Source organism: Emiliania huxleyi (genome assembly GCF_000372725.1).
Source record: "Emiliania huxleyi CCMP1516 unplaced genomic scaffold EMIHUscaffold_61, whole genome shotgun sequence".
In the NCBI taxonomy this organism is placed as follows: Eukaryota; Haptophyta; order Isochrysidales; family Noelaerhabdaceae; genus Emiliania; species Emiliania huxleyi.
The window spans coordinates 60,988-72,730 of NW_005197426.1; the positions used below are offsets into that span (position 1 = coordinate 60,988).

At 67.7% G+C, this 11,743-nt stretch overlaps 4 protein-coding genes across 4 annotated transcripts; 2 read left to right on the plus strand and 2 right to left on the minus strand.

Annotated features, from left to right (window-relative positions):
• Positions 1-738: 738 nt before the first annotated feature.
• On the minus strand, positions 739-2,179 carry EMIHUDRAFT_214364 (hypothetical protein; the record flags this gene model as incomplete). The annotated part of the gene is made up of 2 exons (XM_005763920.1): positions 739-2,007; positions 2,117-2,179. 2 exons carry the CDS (start codon positions 2,177-2,179, stop codon positions 739-741), a joined length of 1,332 nt encoding a protein of 443 aa, XP_005763977.1.
• Positions 2,180-3,871: 1,692 nt separating this feature from the next.
• Positions 3,872-5,690, plus strand: EMIHUDRAFT_416568 (putative alanine-glyoxylate transaminase). The gene is made up of 4 exons (XM_005763921.1): positions 3,872-4,333; positions 4,527-4,916; positions 5,073-5,314; positions 5,389-5,690. Exons 1-4 carry the CDS (start codon positions 3,950-3,952, stop codon positions 5,555-5,557), a joined length of 1,185 nt encoding a protein of 394 aa, XP_005763978.1. The 5' UTR covers positions 3,872-3,949; the 3' UTR covers positions 5,558-5,690.
• Positions 5,691-7,394: 1,704 nt separating this feature from the next.
• Positions 7,395-8,865, plus strand: TUBB1 (beta tubulin; the record flags this gene model as incomplete). The annotated part of the gene is made up of 2 exons (XM_005764044.1): positions 7,395-7,443; positions 7,580-8,865. 2 exons carry the CDS (start codon positions 7,395-7,397, stop codon positions 8,863-8,865), a joined length of 1,335 nt encoding a protein of 444 aa, XP_005764101.1.
• Positions 8,866-11,054: 2,189 nt separating this feature from the next.
• EMIHUDRAFT_214367 (hypothetical protein) lies at positions 11,055-11,743 on the minus strand (the record flags this gene model as incomplete). Its single annotated transcript, XM_005763922.1, has 2 exons — positions 11,055-11,357; positions 11,624-11,743. The coding sequence occupies 2 exons, from the start codon at positions 11,741-11,743 to the stop codon at positions 11,055-11,057; spliced, it is 423 nt and encodes a 140-aa protein (XP_005763979.1).

Sequence of the window (11,743 nt, forward strand, 5' to 3'; positions counted from 1 at the left end):
AGGCTGAACACGTGCTTCTGGTGCGGTCCATTGTCCTCGAACACGGCGTGGAATGACGCAAAGCCGTGTTCGGTCACCTGGCAAAACTCCCGGCGTAAAAAGGGCAATTTTTCGGTGCTCCCCGCACCCCTAGCGCGTCGACGGCCGGCTCCTTCCTCGCCGTCGAGCCTCTCGCCGGCGGCTGCCGCGGCCAGCCGCCTCTGCTCCACCGCGGCGCTGTCCCTTCCTGCGCGTGGCGCCTCACCCTCGCCTCCACCTCCGCCGGCGCAACGCCACTCGATGTCTCGCTCGCCCCGCCGCACGCCGAGCTGCCCGCGGTGGCGTACTGGGCGGTGCCGCCGGCCGACGCGCCGCTGGGGCTAGAGCGGTCGCGCCTGATGCTTCCGCTCAACGAGATCGTCGACGAGCACTACTCGGTGTACTGGTGCCGCCTCGCGCCGGACCAGCCGCCGCCTGAGTACTGCCTGCCGTGACTACGCGCGCGCTCTAATATCGACTGCACCCGACACGCCGGTCACCGCCGCGCGCTCCGGAAGCCTGATTCCGTGGCGCGCGCGACCGAGCGTGCATGATCACTTCACAGCGTCAGCGCATCCATGGTGCGTTGCGAACGGCGCGTTGGGGCATTTGCCCTTCCGTAGAAACTCTCTGGAAAATGATAAGAGGCCCACACCCACAACCAGCGAGCCTCGAGCACAGGGACCGTACGTTGCAAAGCACGCTCTACGGCTCTACGATCTAGCCGAGAGGCAGCGCGAGTTGCAATCCCACCGGCACATGGTCGCTCTGGCGGCCTGCGGCGTGCGCTGTTATCTCCGAGTATATGATTGGGCGGACATCAGCCACCTGCCGCTCGGGCACGAGGACGAGATCGACGCGCGCGCACCATCCATTCCGCGATCTGTGCCGGCCTTGGTCCTGAAAACTGGTGAATTCCTTCCTGCGCGGGTTGTGGTAGCGCCAGGCATCGACGAGGCCGCCATGCTTGAGGAGCTTGCAGTGCGCACCGCGCAGCTGCACCGCGCGCTCCTCCCAGGCGCCGGTGCCGTCCTCCCCGGCCAGAAAGAACTTGCCCCAAGGGGTAGAGCAGTCCAGCTCGGACGGCGCCACGTTCATGTCTCCGACGACCGCGAGGAGCCGATCCTTGTGCTCGGAAAGGAGGGAGGCGAGGCGGTCCTCGTAGTCGAGTCGCTTCTGCAGCCGGCCTTGCCTGCTAGAGACGGTCGGCATGTAGGTACCCACCACGAGACCAAACTTCGTCTCATACGCAGTCACCCGGTGCTCATCGTCCCACAGCAGCTTGAGAAGCCGGCCTCCGGCGAGCTTGCTCCCCTTCTTGACGAGCAGCGCGACGCCACGGCCTGGGCTCTCATAGTAGCTGCCAGCCGGGATGTGCCAATCGTACTCGGGCGTGGCTTCCTTCGCCCGGCTCTCCGCAACGCGGTCGCAGAACTTCGTCTCCTGCAGGCAAAGAATGTCCGGCTGGAAGCGAAGCTCGCGTAGCATCATGCGCAGCTTGTCCGGGCTGCTGCCAGACTTTGGCGCAACCGTCGCTGCATTCCACGAGCAAATCGTTGCGTGATGCGGCGTGAGTGGCGGCGCGGCCACGGCGGCAACCGCGGGCGTGGCCGGGACCGGGGCGCTGCTGCAGACCTCCGGCTCCCCTCGAGGGCGCTTGCGCACGGTGAACACGGTGCCGGGCTTGCGCATCTTGTCGAGTGCCAGCTCGTCACCATCGTTGAGCGCACTGCGCTGCTGAAGCAGTCTCCACGCGCCGCCAGCCGGACGTATGCCAGTTGGGTTCTGACCCCGCGACTCCACGCGAAGACAGCCCGCCTCCACCGTTAGACTGCACTGGACGCGGCTGACGGTGCCGTGAGCAAATGCCTTGCCGTAAGCGCCAAACAGTCGCGCGCGGCCGAGATCGAAAGCGCTGGCCGCACCCTCCGTGCACGGCAAATCGATCGTGATGTCGCCTTCGAGCGTGCTGTCACCCTCGAGGCTCCACTGCGACATGCAGCCATGCGGCTGAGGCTACGCTCGGCGCGCACCCGCTGGAAAAAAGAATTCCGTGCAGAGTTGCGCCCGGTGGGGGGAGCGAAAGTCTGGTGTCCACAGTCGCAATGGCAGCGAAGGTCGCGGGCGTTTCTGCTGTCGTGGCCGCTGTCGTGGCCGACATGATCGGCCACTCTGCAGATGTGGCGCTGCAGCGGAATGGCTGCGTGAAGCTGCAATGGCTGGCTTTCGGCAGCGACGCGGGCATGCAGGTGGTGGTGGATGTGGGTGGGGCTGTGGCTGTGGTGGCGGCGATGGGCGAACATGCTGCTGATGTGGATCTGCAGCGGACCGGCTGTTGCGCGCTGCGGAACATGGCTCTCGGCAGCGACGCGCGCAAGCAGGTGGTGGTGGATGCGGGCGGGGCTGTGTGGCCGTGGTGGCAGCGATGGGCAGGCACGTAGATGTGAAACTGCAGCAGGTTGGCTGCGGCGCGCTGCTGGACAGCAAAGGCCTCGACCTTCTTCGGCAGCAGCTGGCTCTGCCCGTCGCCGTGGCCCAGCTGGCCAACGGCTCCACGGCCCCAGCTCCAGACGCTGCCGCCGGCGGTGAGGGCGAGGCTGTGGTGGCCTCCACCTGACACAGCGATGACGACGCACTGGCCAGCCAACGCCTCGACCTTCTTCGGCAGCAGCTGGTTCTGCTCATCGTCGCCGTGGCCCAACCGGCCAAAGGCTCCCCAACCCCAGCTCCAGACAGCCCCGTCGGCGGTGATGGCGAGGCTGTGGCTGCGTCCAGCCGACACAGCGACGACGCGCTGGCCAGCAAAGGCCTCGACCTTCTTGGGCAGCAGCTGATTCTGCTGGTCGCCGTGGCCCAACCGGCCCAAGGCTCCACCGCCCCAGCTCCAGACAGCACCGCCGGCGGTGAGGGCGAGGTTAGCCAACGCCTCGACCTTCTTCGGCAGCAGCTGGTCCTGCTCGTCGCCGTGGCCCAAGCAGCCAAAGGCTCCAGAGCCCCAGCTCCGGACAGCTCCGTCGGCGGTGAGGGCGAGGCTGTGCAGAACTCCAGCCGACACAGCGACGACGCGCTGCCCAGCAAAGGCCTCGATCTTCTTGGGCAGTAGCTGGTTCTGCTGGTCGCCGTGGCCCAACCGGCCAAAGGCTCCACCGCCCCAGCTCCAGACGGAGGGCGAGGCTGTGACCAAAGCCAGCTGACACAGTCACGGCGCGCTCGCCGCCCAGAGAGGGGAGGCGGGTCGGCGTGTTGAGCTGCGTCACGCCCTCGCCGTGGCCGAGCAGCCCTGGGGCGTAATCCGGCGCCGTGCCGCACGACGAGAGCCGCCCCTCGCCGTCGATGAAGACGCTGTGAGACTGGCCTGCCGCCACCCTCGCCGGCGGGTTGGCCTCGCGCAGCAGCGCAGCGAAGCACAGCCACCGCACGGCGCAGCTCTCGCCCTCTGGCTGCGCCGGCAGCTCGAAGCCGCGCTCTTGCGCCCACAGGCGGATGGCCTCCAGCGCAAGCGAGGCGTGGAAGAGCAGCGAGACGGCCGCGACGCGAGCGATGTCGGCGGGGTCGCAGCGAGAGAGGGCTCGCACGAGGAGCTCCGTCGGGAGGTCGAGGAGGCGGGCGGGCGACGGCGTGTTCGGCGAGGGAGCGGCGGTGGTGGCGGAGGCGAGGCGGCGCGAGTGGCGGCGCGGCGGTTCGGACATCGCGAGAAAAGAATTTCCCATGCGTCTTGCGTTCTGAGAGATATTAAAGAAACCGAAAACGACGCGCCGGCATGCGCCTGCGGCGGTCTGCCTCTTGCGCCGCCCTCCGGCGGTGCGGCGCCCGGGCACACAGCACAGCCGCCGCCGCCGCCCCCACCGCGCCTCCGGCGGCTGCGGCCGGGCCGCTCACCACGGACGAGAACCTCGCCCTCCGAAAAAGGTTCCTCGCTCCGTCGCAGAAAATGCACTATGACGGCAGCGAGGCCGGGCCGCTGCACCTGACCCGCGGCCGCGGCGCATACCTGTACGACACCGACGGCGCGGCACACCTCGACTGCGTCAACAACGTCGCGCACGTCGGCCACTGCCACCCGCGCGTCGTTGCAGCCGCGACGAGGCAGCTCGAGACGCTCAACACAAACAGCCGGTACGTGCACGACAACATCGCCCGGCTGGCGGCGGCGCTGACGGCGACGCTGCCCGCGCCGCTCGACACCGTCTTCTTCGTCAACTCGGGCACCGAGGCCAACGACCTCGCGATCCGGCTCGCGCGCAAGCGGACGGGGCGGCAGCAGATGGTTTGCGTGGACGGCGCGTACCACGGACACTCGGTGGCGACTCTCGCCGTCTCTCCGTACTCAAAGTACGCCGAGGCGGAGGCGAGCGGCGGCACGGCGGTGCTCTCGCAGCCTGACGTCTACCGCCTTGGCCTCTCGGACGAGCAGGCGGCCTCGGGGCCATCTCGGGGCCATCTCGGGGCCATTCGGGGCCATCTCGGGGCCATCTCGGGGCCATCTCGGACCGTCTTGGCCTCTCCAGGCGACTTCGGCCGCTGCCGCCCAGTATGCCGAAGTGCTGCGGGCTGGGCCTGCCCCGGCCGCCTTCCTCGTCGAGTCTGTCATGTGCTGCGGCGGGCAGGTGCAGCTGCCGCGGGGCTACCTGGGACGCATGTACGAGCAGACGCGCGCCGCCGGCGGCCTCGCCATCGCCGACGAGGTCCAGACCGGCTTCGGGCGGAGCGGGTCTTCGTTTTGGGCGTTCGAGTCGCACGGCGTCGTCCCCGACATCGTAACGATGGGCAAGCCGATGGGGAACGGGTTCCCGCTCGCCGCGGTTGTGACGACGGGCGAGGTGGCCGACGCCTTCCGCTCCTCCGAGTACTTCAACACGTTCGGAGGCAACACCGTCGCGTGCGCCGTCGGGCTCGAGGTGCTCGCCCTGCCGTGCCCCTGCTCTCCCTCCCCCCCTCTCCCTCCCTCCCTCTCCCTCACCCCTCCCCCTCCCTCTCCCCTCTCCCTGCTCCCTCACCCTCCCTCCCTCCCTCCCTCTCCCTCCCCCCACCGCCTGCCCCGACTCTCTTCTCAGGTACTCGCCATCCTCGAGGAGGAGCGGCTGCAGGAGAGCGCCCGCCGCGTGGGCGCGCACACCCTCTCGCGCCTCCGCGAAGTCGGCGACTCGCGCGGCGCGGTCGGCGACGTGCGAGGGCGTGGCCTGCTGCTCGGCGTCGAGCTAGTCAGGGACCGCGGCACGCGCGAGCCCGACCCCGAGCTCGCCGCCTTCGCGATGGGCAGGATGCGCGCCGAGCGCGTCCTCGTCTCGACCGACGGGCCGCACCGCAACGTCCTCAAGATCAAGCATGTCCAGGACACGTCCTCGCGACATGTCCGAGACATGTCCGTAGGCCGCACCGCAACGTCCTCAAGATCAAGCCGCCGATGTGCTTCTCCGACGAGGATGCAGACGCGCTCGCGTCGGCGCTCGACTCGGCCCTCGCGGCGGGCGAGCGCGAGTTGCCGGCCGGGCGCACAGGCGTGCGACCGCCGGTGCCCGCTCTCCTCTCCTACCTCTGATGGGCGCCGCGCGCGCGTGCGCCGCCGCGCACGAAGAGGTTCGCGCTTCGCGCGGGGGCCGCGGCAAACTGTCTTATTAGTGCGGGTGCGGGGAGACAAGGGCTGCTGTCTACTTTCTCTAATTCTCACTTCTGTGTACATTTTGCTGAGCTTTCGAGCATACAGTAGGTCAGTAGCGCGCGGCCCGAACCGGCGGCGGAGAGCCGTGCGTATAGACGGTGTGTAATCCTACACAGCCCCGAGCGCCGAGGTCAGAGCTCAGACTGCTCTAGTATGTACATGTGTGTGCGCCCACCTCTACTCAACCTTCTTGGGCAGCAGCTGGTTCGACAGGTCCTCTCCGTGGCCTAGGCAGCCGTGGCCGCCCTTGCCCCAGGTAAAGACATTGCCGTCGGCGGTGATGGAGAGACAGTGGTACTCTCCAGCCGACACAGCGACGACGCGCCGCCCAGCAAAGGCCTCGACCTTCTTGGGCAGCAGCTGGCGCTGCTCGTCGCCGTGGCCCAGCCGGCCTTGGCCTCCATTGCCCCAGCTCCAGACGGCGCCGTCGGCGGTGAGGGCAAGGCTGTGAAAGTATCCCGCCGACACCGCGATGACGCGCTGGCCAGCAAAGGCCTCGATCTTCTTGGGCAGCAGCTGGTCCTGCTGGTCGCTGTGGCCCAACCGGCCAAAGGCTGCCCAACCCCAGCTCCAGACGCTGCCGCCGGCGGTGATGGCGAGGCCGTGGTCCTCTCCAGCCGACACCGAGACGACGCGCTGGCCAGCAAAGGCCTCGATCTGCTTCGGCAGCAGCTGGCTCTGCTGGTCGCCGTGGCCCAACCGGCCAAAGGCTCCCCAACCCCAGCTCCAGACAGCCCCGTCGGCGGTGATGGCGAGGCTGTGCCTGCGTCCAGCCGACACAGCGACGACGCGCTGGCCAGCAAAGGCCTCGACCTTCTTTGGTTGCCACTGATGCTGCCCGTCGCCGTGGCCCAGCTTGCCAAAGAATCCACCGCCCCAGCTCCAGACGGCACCGTCGGCGGCGAGGGCGAGGCTGTGGCCAAAGCCAGCTGACACAGTCACGGCGCGCTCGCCGCCCAGAGAGGGGACGCGGGTCGGCGTGTTGAGCTGCGCCACGCCCTCGCCGTGCCCGAGCAGCCCTTGGGCGTAATCCGGCGCCGTGCCGCACGACGAGAGCCGCCCCACGCCGTCGATGAAGACGCTGTGCTGAGAGCCTGCCGCCACCCTCGCCGGCGGGTTGGCCTCGCGCAGCAGCGCAGCGAAGCACAGCCAACGCACGGCGCAGCTCTCGCCCTCTGGCTGCGCCGGCAGCTCGAAGCCGCGCTCTTGCGCCCACAAGCAGATGCCCTCTACTGCGAGCGAGGCGTGGAAGAGCAGCGAGACGGCCGCGACGCGAGCGATGTCGGCGGGGTCGCAGCGAGAGAGGGCGCGCACGAGGAGCTCCGTGGGGAGGTCGAGGAGGCGGGCGGGCGGCGGCGTGCTCGGCGAGAGAGCGGCGGTGGCGGCGGGGGCGAGGCGGCGCGAGCGGCGGCGCGGTGGGGTGGACATCGCGGAGAAAAGAATTTCCAGCAAGGACTAGTGCTCCGGCGATGCTTTATTAAAATCCCTGTGTGGTGGCGGCGTGCCGTCCTCCCATCCCTCCCTTGGGTGCTCTGTTTTCTTTCTTCGGCGATGCTTTCGGGCGCCCTCAGCTAGTTCATTAATTGAGCCTGTGCCCTTCCTTTTAACCCTGTCAAACGACGGGAGAGACACAAACGTGAATCTCGGAGCGTTTCAAAACGGACCAGAAACGGATTCGTCGGCCGAAAACGTTACACCAGCGTTCCCCAACTCAGCCATGCGTGAGATCGTCTCCATCCAGGGTGGCCAGTGCGGCAACCAGATCGGTGCGACGCTGCTCACCCTCGCCGCCGCGCCCCACTCACCGCCTCTATCCCCCCTCCCCCCTCTCTTCCCTCCCTTCTTGCGCCGCGCAGCTCGGGCGCTCGTCCCTCACCACCGCCCGTCCCTCTCCACTGCCAGGCGCCAAGTTCTGGGAGGTTGTCTCGGACGAGCACGGCATCGATCCCACCGGCACCTACCACGGCGACTCCGACCTCCAGCTCGAGCGCATCAACGTCTACTACAACGAGGCGACGGGCGGCCGGTACGTCCCGCGCGCCGTGCTCATGGACCTCGAGCCGGGCACCATGGACTCGGTGCGGTCGGGCCCCTTTGGCCAGATCTTCCGCCCGGACAACTTCGTCTTTGGCCAGTCGGGCGCCGGCAACAACTGGGCGAAGGGCCACTACACCGAGGGCGCCGAGCTGATTGACGCCGTGCTCGACGTCGTCCGCAAGGAGGCCGAGGGCTGCGACTGCCTGCAGGGCTTCACGCTGTCGCACTCGCTGGGCGGTGGCACCGGCTCGGGCATGGGCACCCTCCTCATCTCCAAGATCCGCGAGGAGTACCCCGACCGCGTCATGTGCTCCTACTCGGTCTTCCCCTCGCCCAAGGTGTCCGACACGGTCGTCGAGCCGTACAACTGCGTCCTCTCCATCCACCAGCTGGTCGAGAACTCGGACGAGTCGCTGCTGATCGACAACGAGGCGCTGTACGACATCTGTTTCCGCACGCTGAAGCTCACCACCCCCACCTTTGGCGACCTCAACCACCTCGTCGCCGCCGTCATGTCGGCGTCGACCTGCTGCCTCCGCTTCCCCGGCCAGCTCAACTGCGACCTGCGCAAGCTCGCCGTCAACATGATCCCCTTCCCGCGTCTGCACTTCTTCATGGTCGGCTTCGCGCCGCTCACCTCGCGCGGCTCGCAGCAGTACCGCTCGCTCACCGTCCCGGAGCTGACGCAGCAGATGTTTGACGCCAAGAACATGATGGCGGCCGCCGACCCGCGCCACGGCCGCTACCTCACGTGCACCGCGCTCTTCCGCGGCCGCATGTCGACCAAGGAGGTGGACGAGCAGATGCTCAACGTGCAGAACAAGAACTCGTCCTACTTTGTCGAGTGGATCCCCAACAACATGAAGTGCGCCATCTGCGACATCCCGCCCAAGGGCCTCAAGATGTCGGTCGGCTTCATGGGCAACTCGACCTGCATGCAGGAGGTGATGAAGCGCGTCGCCGAGCAGTTCACCGCCATGTTCCGCCGCAAGGCCTTCCTCCACTGGTACACCGGCGAGGGCATGGACGAGATGGAGTTCACCGAGGCCGAGTCCAACATGAACGACCTCGTCTCCGAGTACCAGCAGTATCAGGACGCCTCGGCGGAGGAGGAGGGAGAGTACGACGAGGAGGGCGGCGAGGAGTACTAGAGTGGCGGAGAGGAGGGAGACGGTGTGCACGCGGACGCGGGCCAGTCGGCACGGGCTCAAGGGCCCTCGCGCCATCGCTCGAGCGCCCCCTCTGGTGTCAAGTGGAATGGGACAAGGGCAGGGTGAAGTTGTGTGCGCTCCTGCGCGGCAATGGGGGGGGGGGGTCTTGTGATGAGTGGGTGGGTTGACATGCTTGGCAGGGCTGTGCACTCCAATGGGCATACGCGAGCGTGGGCGCGTTCAGTGGGCATGGAGGAAGGGGACGGGGAAGCAGCGGGGAAGGGTATGGTGATGGAAAATGCGTGAGGGGACGGGGGGAGTGAGATGGAGTGGGGCTGCGTGGTGGGCTAAGGACTGGGAGAAATTTGATGACTGTAGCATATGCACGTGAATAAAGGGTGCCGAGACACCCCGCGAGTTCAGCCAGCGTATACACATCGCTGCATTCGCGCTCTCTTGCATGGTGGGTTTCAGAGGTCGGTGGGCGCGGCCCGCGCGCGCGGCGACGCATGATCAGCCCGGCGACGGCGGCTCGCGGACGGGCACGTTGCACACACGCGCCAGCACCCCCGCCGCTTGGGGCTGGACGGATCGGCAAGCAGCTTCGCCACACCACCGCATCCCTCGACGTCCTCGACGGCGACGCCTCCTCTCGAGGGCAAGTCGGAGAGAGCGGCGGCGGCTCAGCGCCGAGCCCCGCTAGCCCGAAGCCTCGTTCGCGCGAGCCGCCTGCGACCCCCCCGGCCCCCTCGCGCCAATCCTCCTGCGACTACGGGAGGAGGAGGCGGGGCCGGCGCGGTGCTGGACCCCTACCCCGATCCCGACATGCCGGACGACTTGTCCGTCGAGTCTCTGCGTTTCGTGCCCTCGGAGTCGGCACTTTGAGCAACTTTCATGGCATGCTCCGCTAAGGCGTGGCACGTTCGCTTCCTCGCCCGCCTAACCTCCGCCGCCCCCTTCCGCCCGGGTTGCGCCCCTGCGGCGCCCGCATCCACATGGACCATGTTGCATGTTCCAAGATCCCCTGGAGCCCTGAGGCCCATGGCCAGTATAGTAGTCGCCGCCGCTCCATGCTCTATCCCGCGCGGACCTGTAGCATGCTGATCTCTCCGCATCTTCCCCGGATGCGGGATGGTCTCTCGCGGCCTCGTGTACTGCCGCGAGAGCCCCACGCCACGAGCGAGGCCAGCACTGCCTGTGTGTATGTATGTAGGAACTGCCTGTGTTTGCGTGTCTCCGTTTTCTTTTCCCGGTGACGTGTGCGGTGCTGCAGTGCCGCTGTCTTGACCGCTCTCAGAGATATGTGTGTGTGTGGGTGCACTCTGTCTCCCCGGACCCCCCCCCACAGCTCGCGCTCTGTGAGACTGTGTGTCTCTGAGACTCTGTCGTCTGAGTCTGTGTACGCGCGTGCACGCCGCGCCGCCGCCAGACTAGGTCCAGCCCAGGGTGGCGCAGATCTGACGTTTTGTGAAAATCGTCGCCGTGTTCTTCTTGTCTTACTAGACATCTCTAGTTTGTAACACGCTCCGCCGTCTTGCGGTACATCTCTCCGCTCTCGCCACCTCACGCCGCCGCCGTCCGGCCATGGTGCATGGATGGTTCGATGGAGCTCGGCGGCGAGCTCCATCGAACCATCACTCCGGTCACCGGGTCTGAACGCGCTCAGCCTCAGGAGGTACCAAACCGCGCGAATTCTGCACGCCTCGCTGCACCGCTGGCTTGACTGAATCAGGCAGCAGGCAGGCTGCTGCTGGTGCTGCTGCCACAGCAGCACCAGCAGTCTGCTGCGGCCCCAATACGCAAGTTAATGACCAGCCAGGGCTGGACCTAGTCGCCAGTGTTATCTGCACGAGCCTCGTTGCGCCAGTGTGGCGCCTATTCTCCGTGCTGTTTGTTCCTAATCAATTCCCCCCACGCCCACCCCCTGCGCCCGCTGCAGCTCCAGCCGGCAGCCGCACGCCCCCCAGCCTCCACTTGACGGATGCCGCCGCCGCCGCCGCGCACACACACATACATTCATACAGTACTGTTGTCTCAGCAGCAGGAGAAGAGAGCGCCTTGCCGGCATCCGCCCCTGAACCGTGCGGAGGTGCGGGGAAGTGACGTCGCGCCTCTTTTCTCGTGGCAGCAAACCTGCGAGCGATCGCGGCGTGGAGCGATCGCCGGCTCCCCCCTTGTCATGTGTCCGGTCAGATGCTGCGGCCGACCACGCGCAGATGCTCGCGCGAGTGCCCCTCGTAGAAACGGTTCGTCAGCTGCGAGCACCCCCACACGGTGAGGCGCTGCAAGCGCGGCGCCGCGTCGACGAGCGCGCCGACGCCGTTGTCCGAGACGGCGCGGCACCAGCTGAGGTCGAGCGACTCGAGGCTGTCGGCGCAGTGCTCCTTGAGCGCGACGAGGCACGCGTCGCCGAGGGCGGGCACGTTGTTGAGCGACAAGTGCACGAGCACGCCTGACGCGTCGCAACCTCGCGTGAGATCGGCCGACCCTCGCTCGGTGGCGAACGGCGGTGCGCGCGCGCGAGCACGCGCCGCCGCATGCCGCGGCGAGCCCCTCGATGGCGCCGTCCGAGAGCTGGACGCACTTGCGCAGCGAGAGGCTCGAGAGGGCGCCGCGCCGCGCCGCGGCGATGCGGCCGAGCGCGTCGTCGGTGAGGTTCTCGACGCCGTCGAGGGAAAGCTCTCGCAGCCGTGGGCACGCCTGCGTGACGGTCACCAGAGGAAGTTCAGAAAGGGCTCAGAAAGGGCTCCGGGCAGACCTCGCGCCGCCGGACGCGCGCCTCGGCGGCGGTGGCGACGGCGTCGGCCGAGAGGACGGTGCAGCCGCCCAAGTCGAGCGCCTCGAGGCAGTGCGCCGACCCGCCGACGGCCGCAAGCAT

What these genes read in the sequence shown, in the direction of transcription:
- EMIHUDRAFT_416568 (XM_005763921.1), top strand. Translation starts at nt 3,950, where the DNA reads ATGCACTATGACGGCAGCGAGGCCGGGCCGCTGCACCTGACCCGCGGC. An exon ending in ACTCGGTGGCGACTCTCGCC is followed by an intron (nt 4,334 to 4,526) that starts GTCTCTCCGTAC and finishes TGGCCTCTCCAG; the next exon opens with GCGACTTCGGCCGCTGCCGC. An exon ending in GTCCTCGTCTCGACCGACGG is followed by an intron (nt 5,315 to 5,388) that starts GCCGCACCGCAA and finishes ACATGTCCGTAG; the next exon opens with GCCGCACCGCAACGTCCTCA.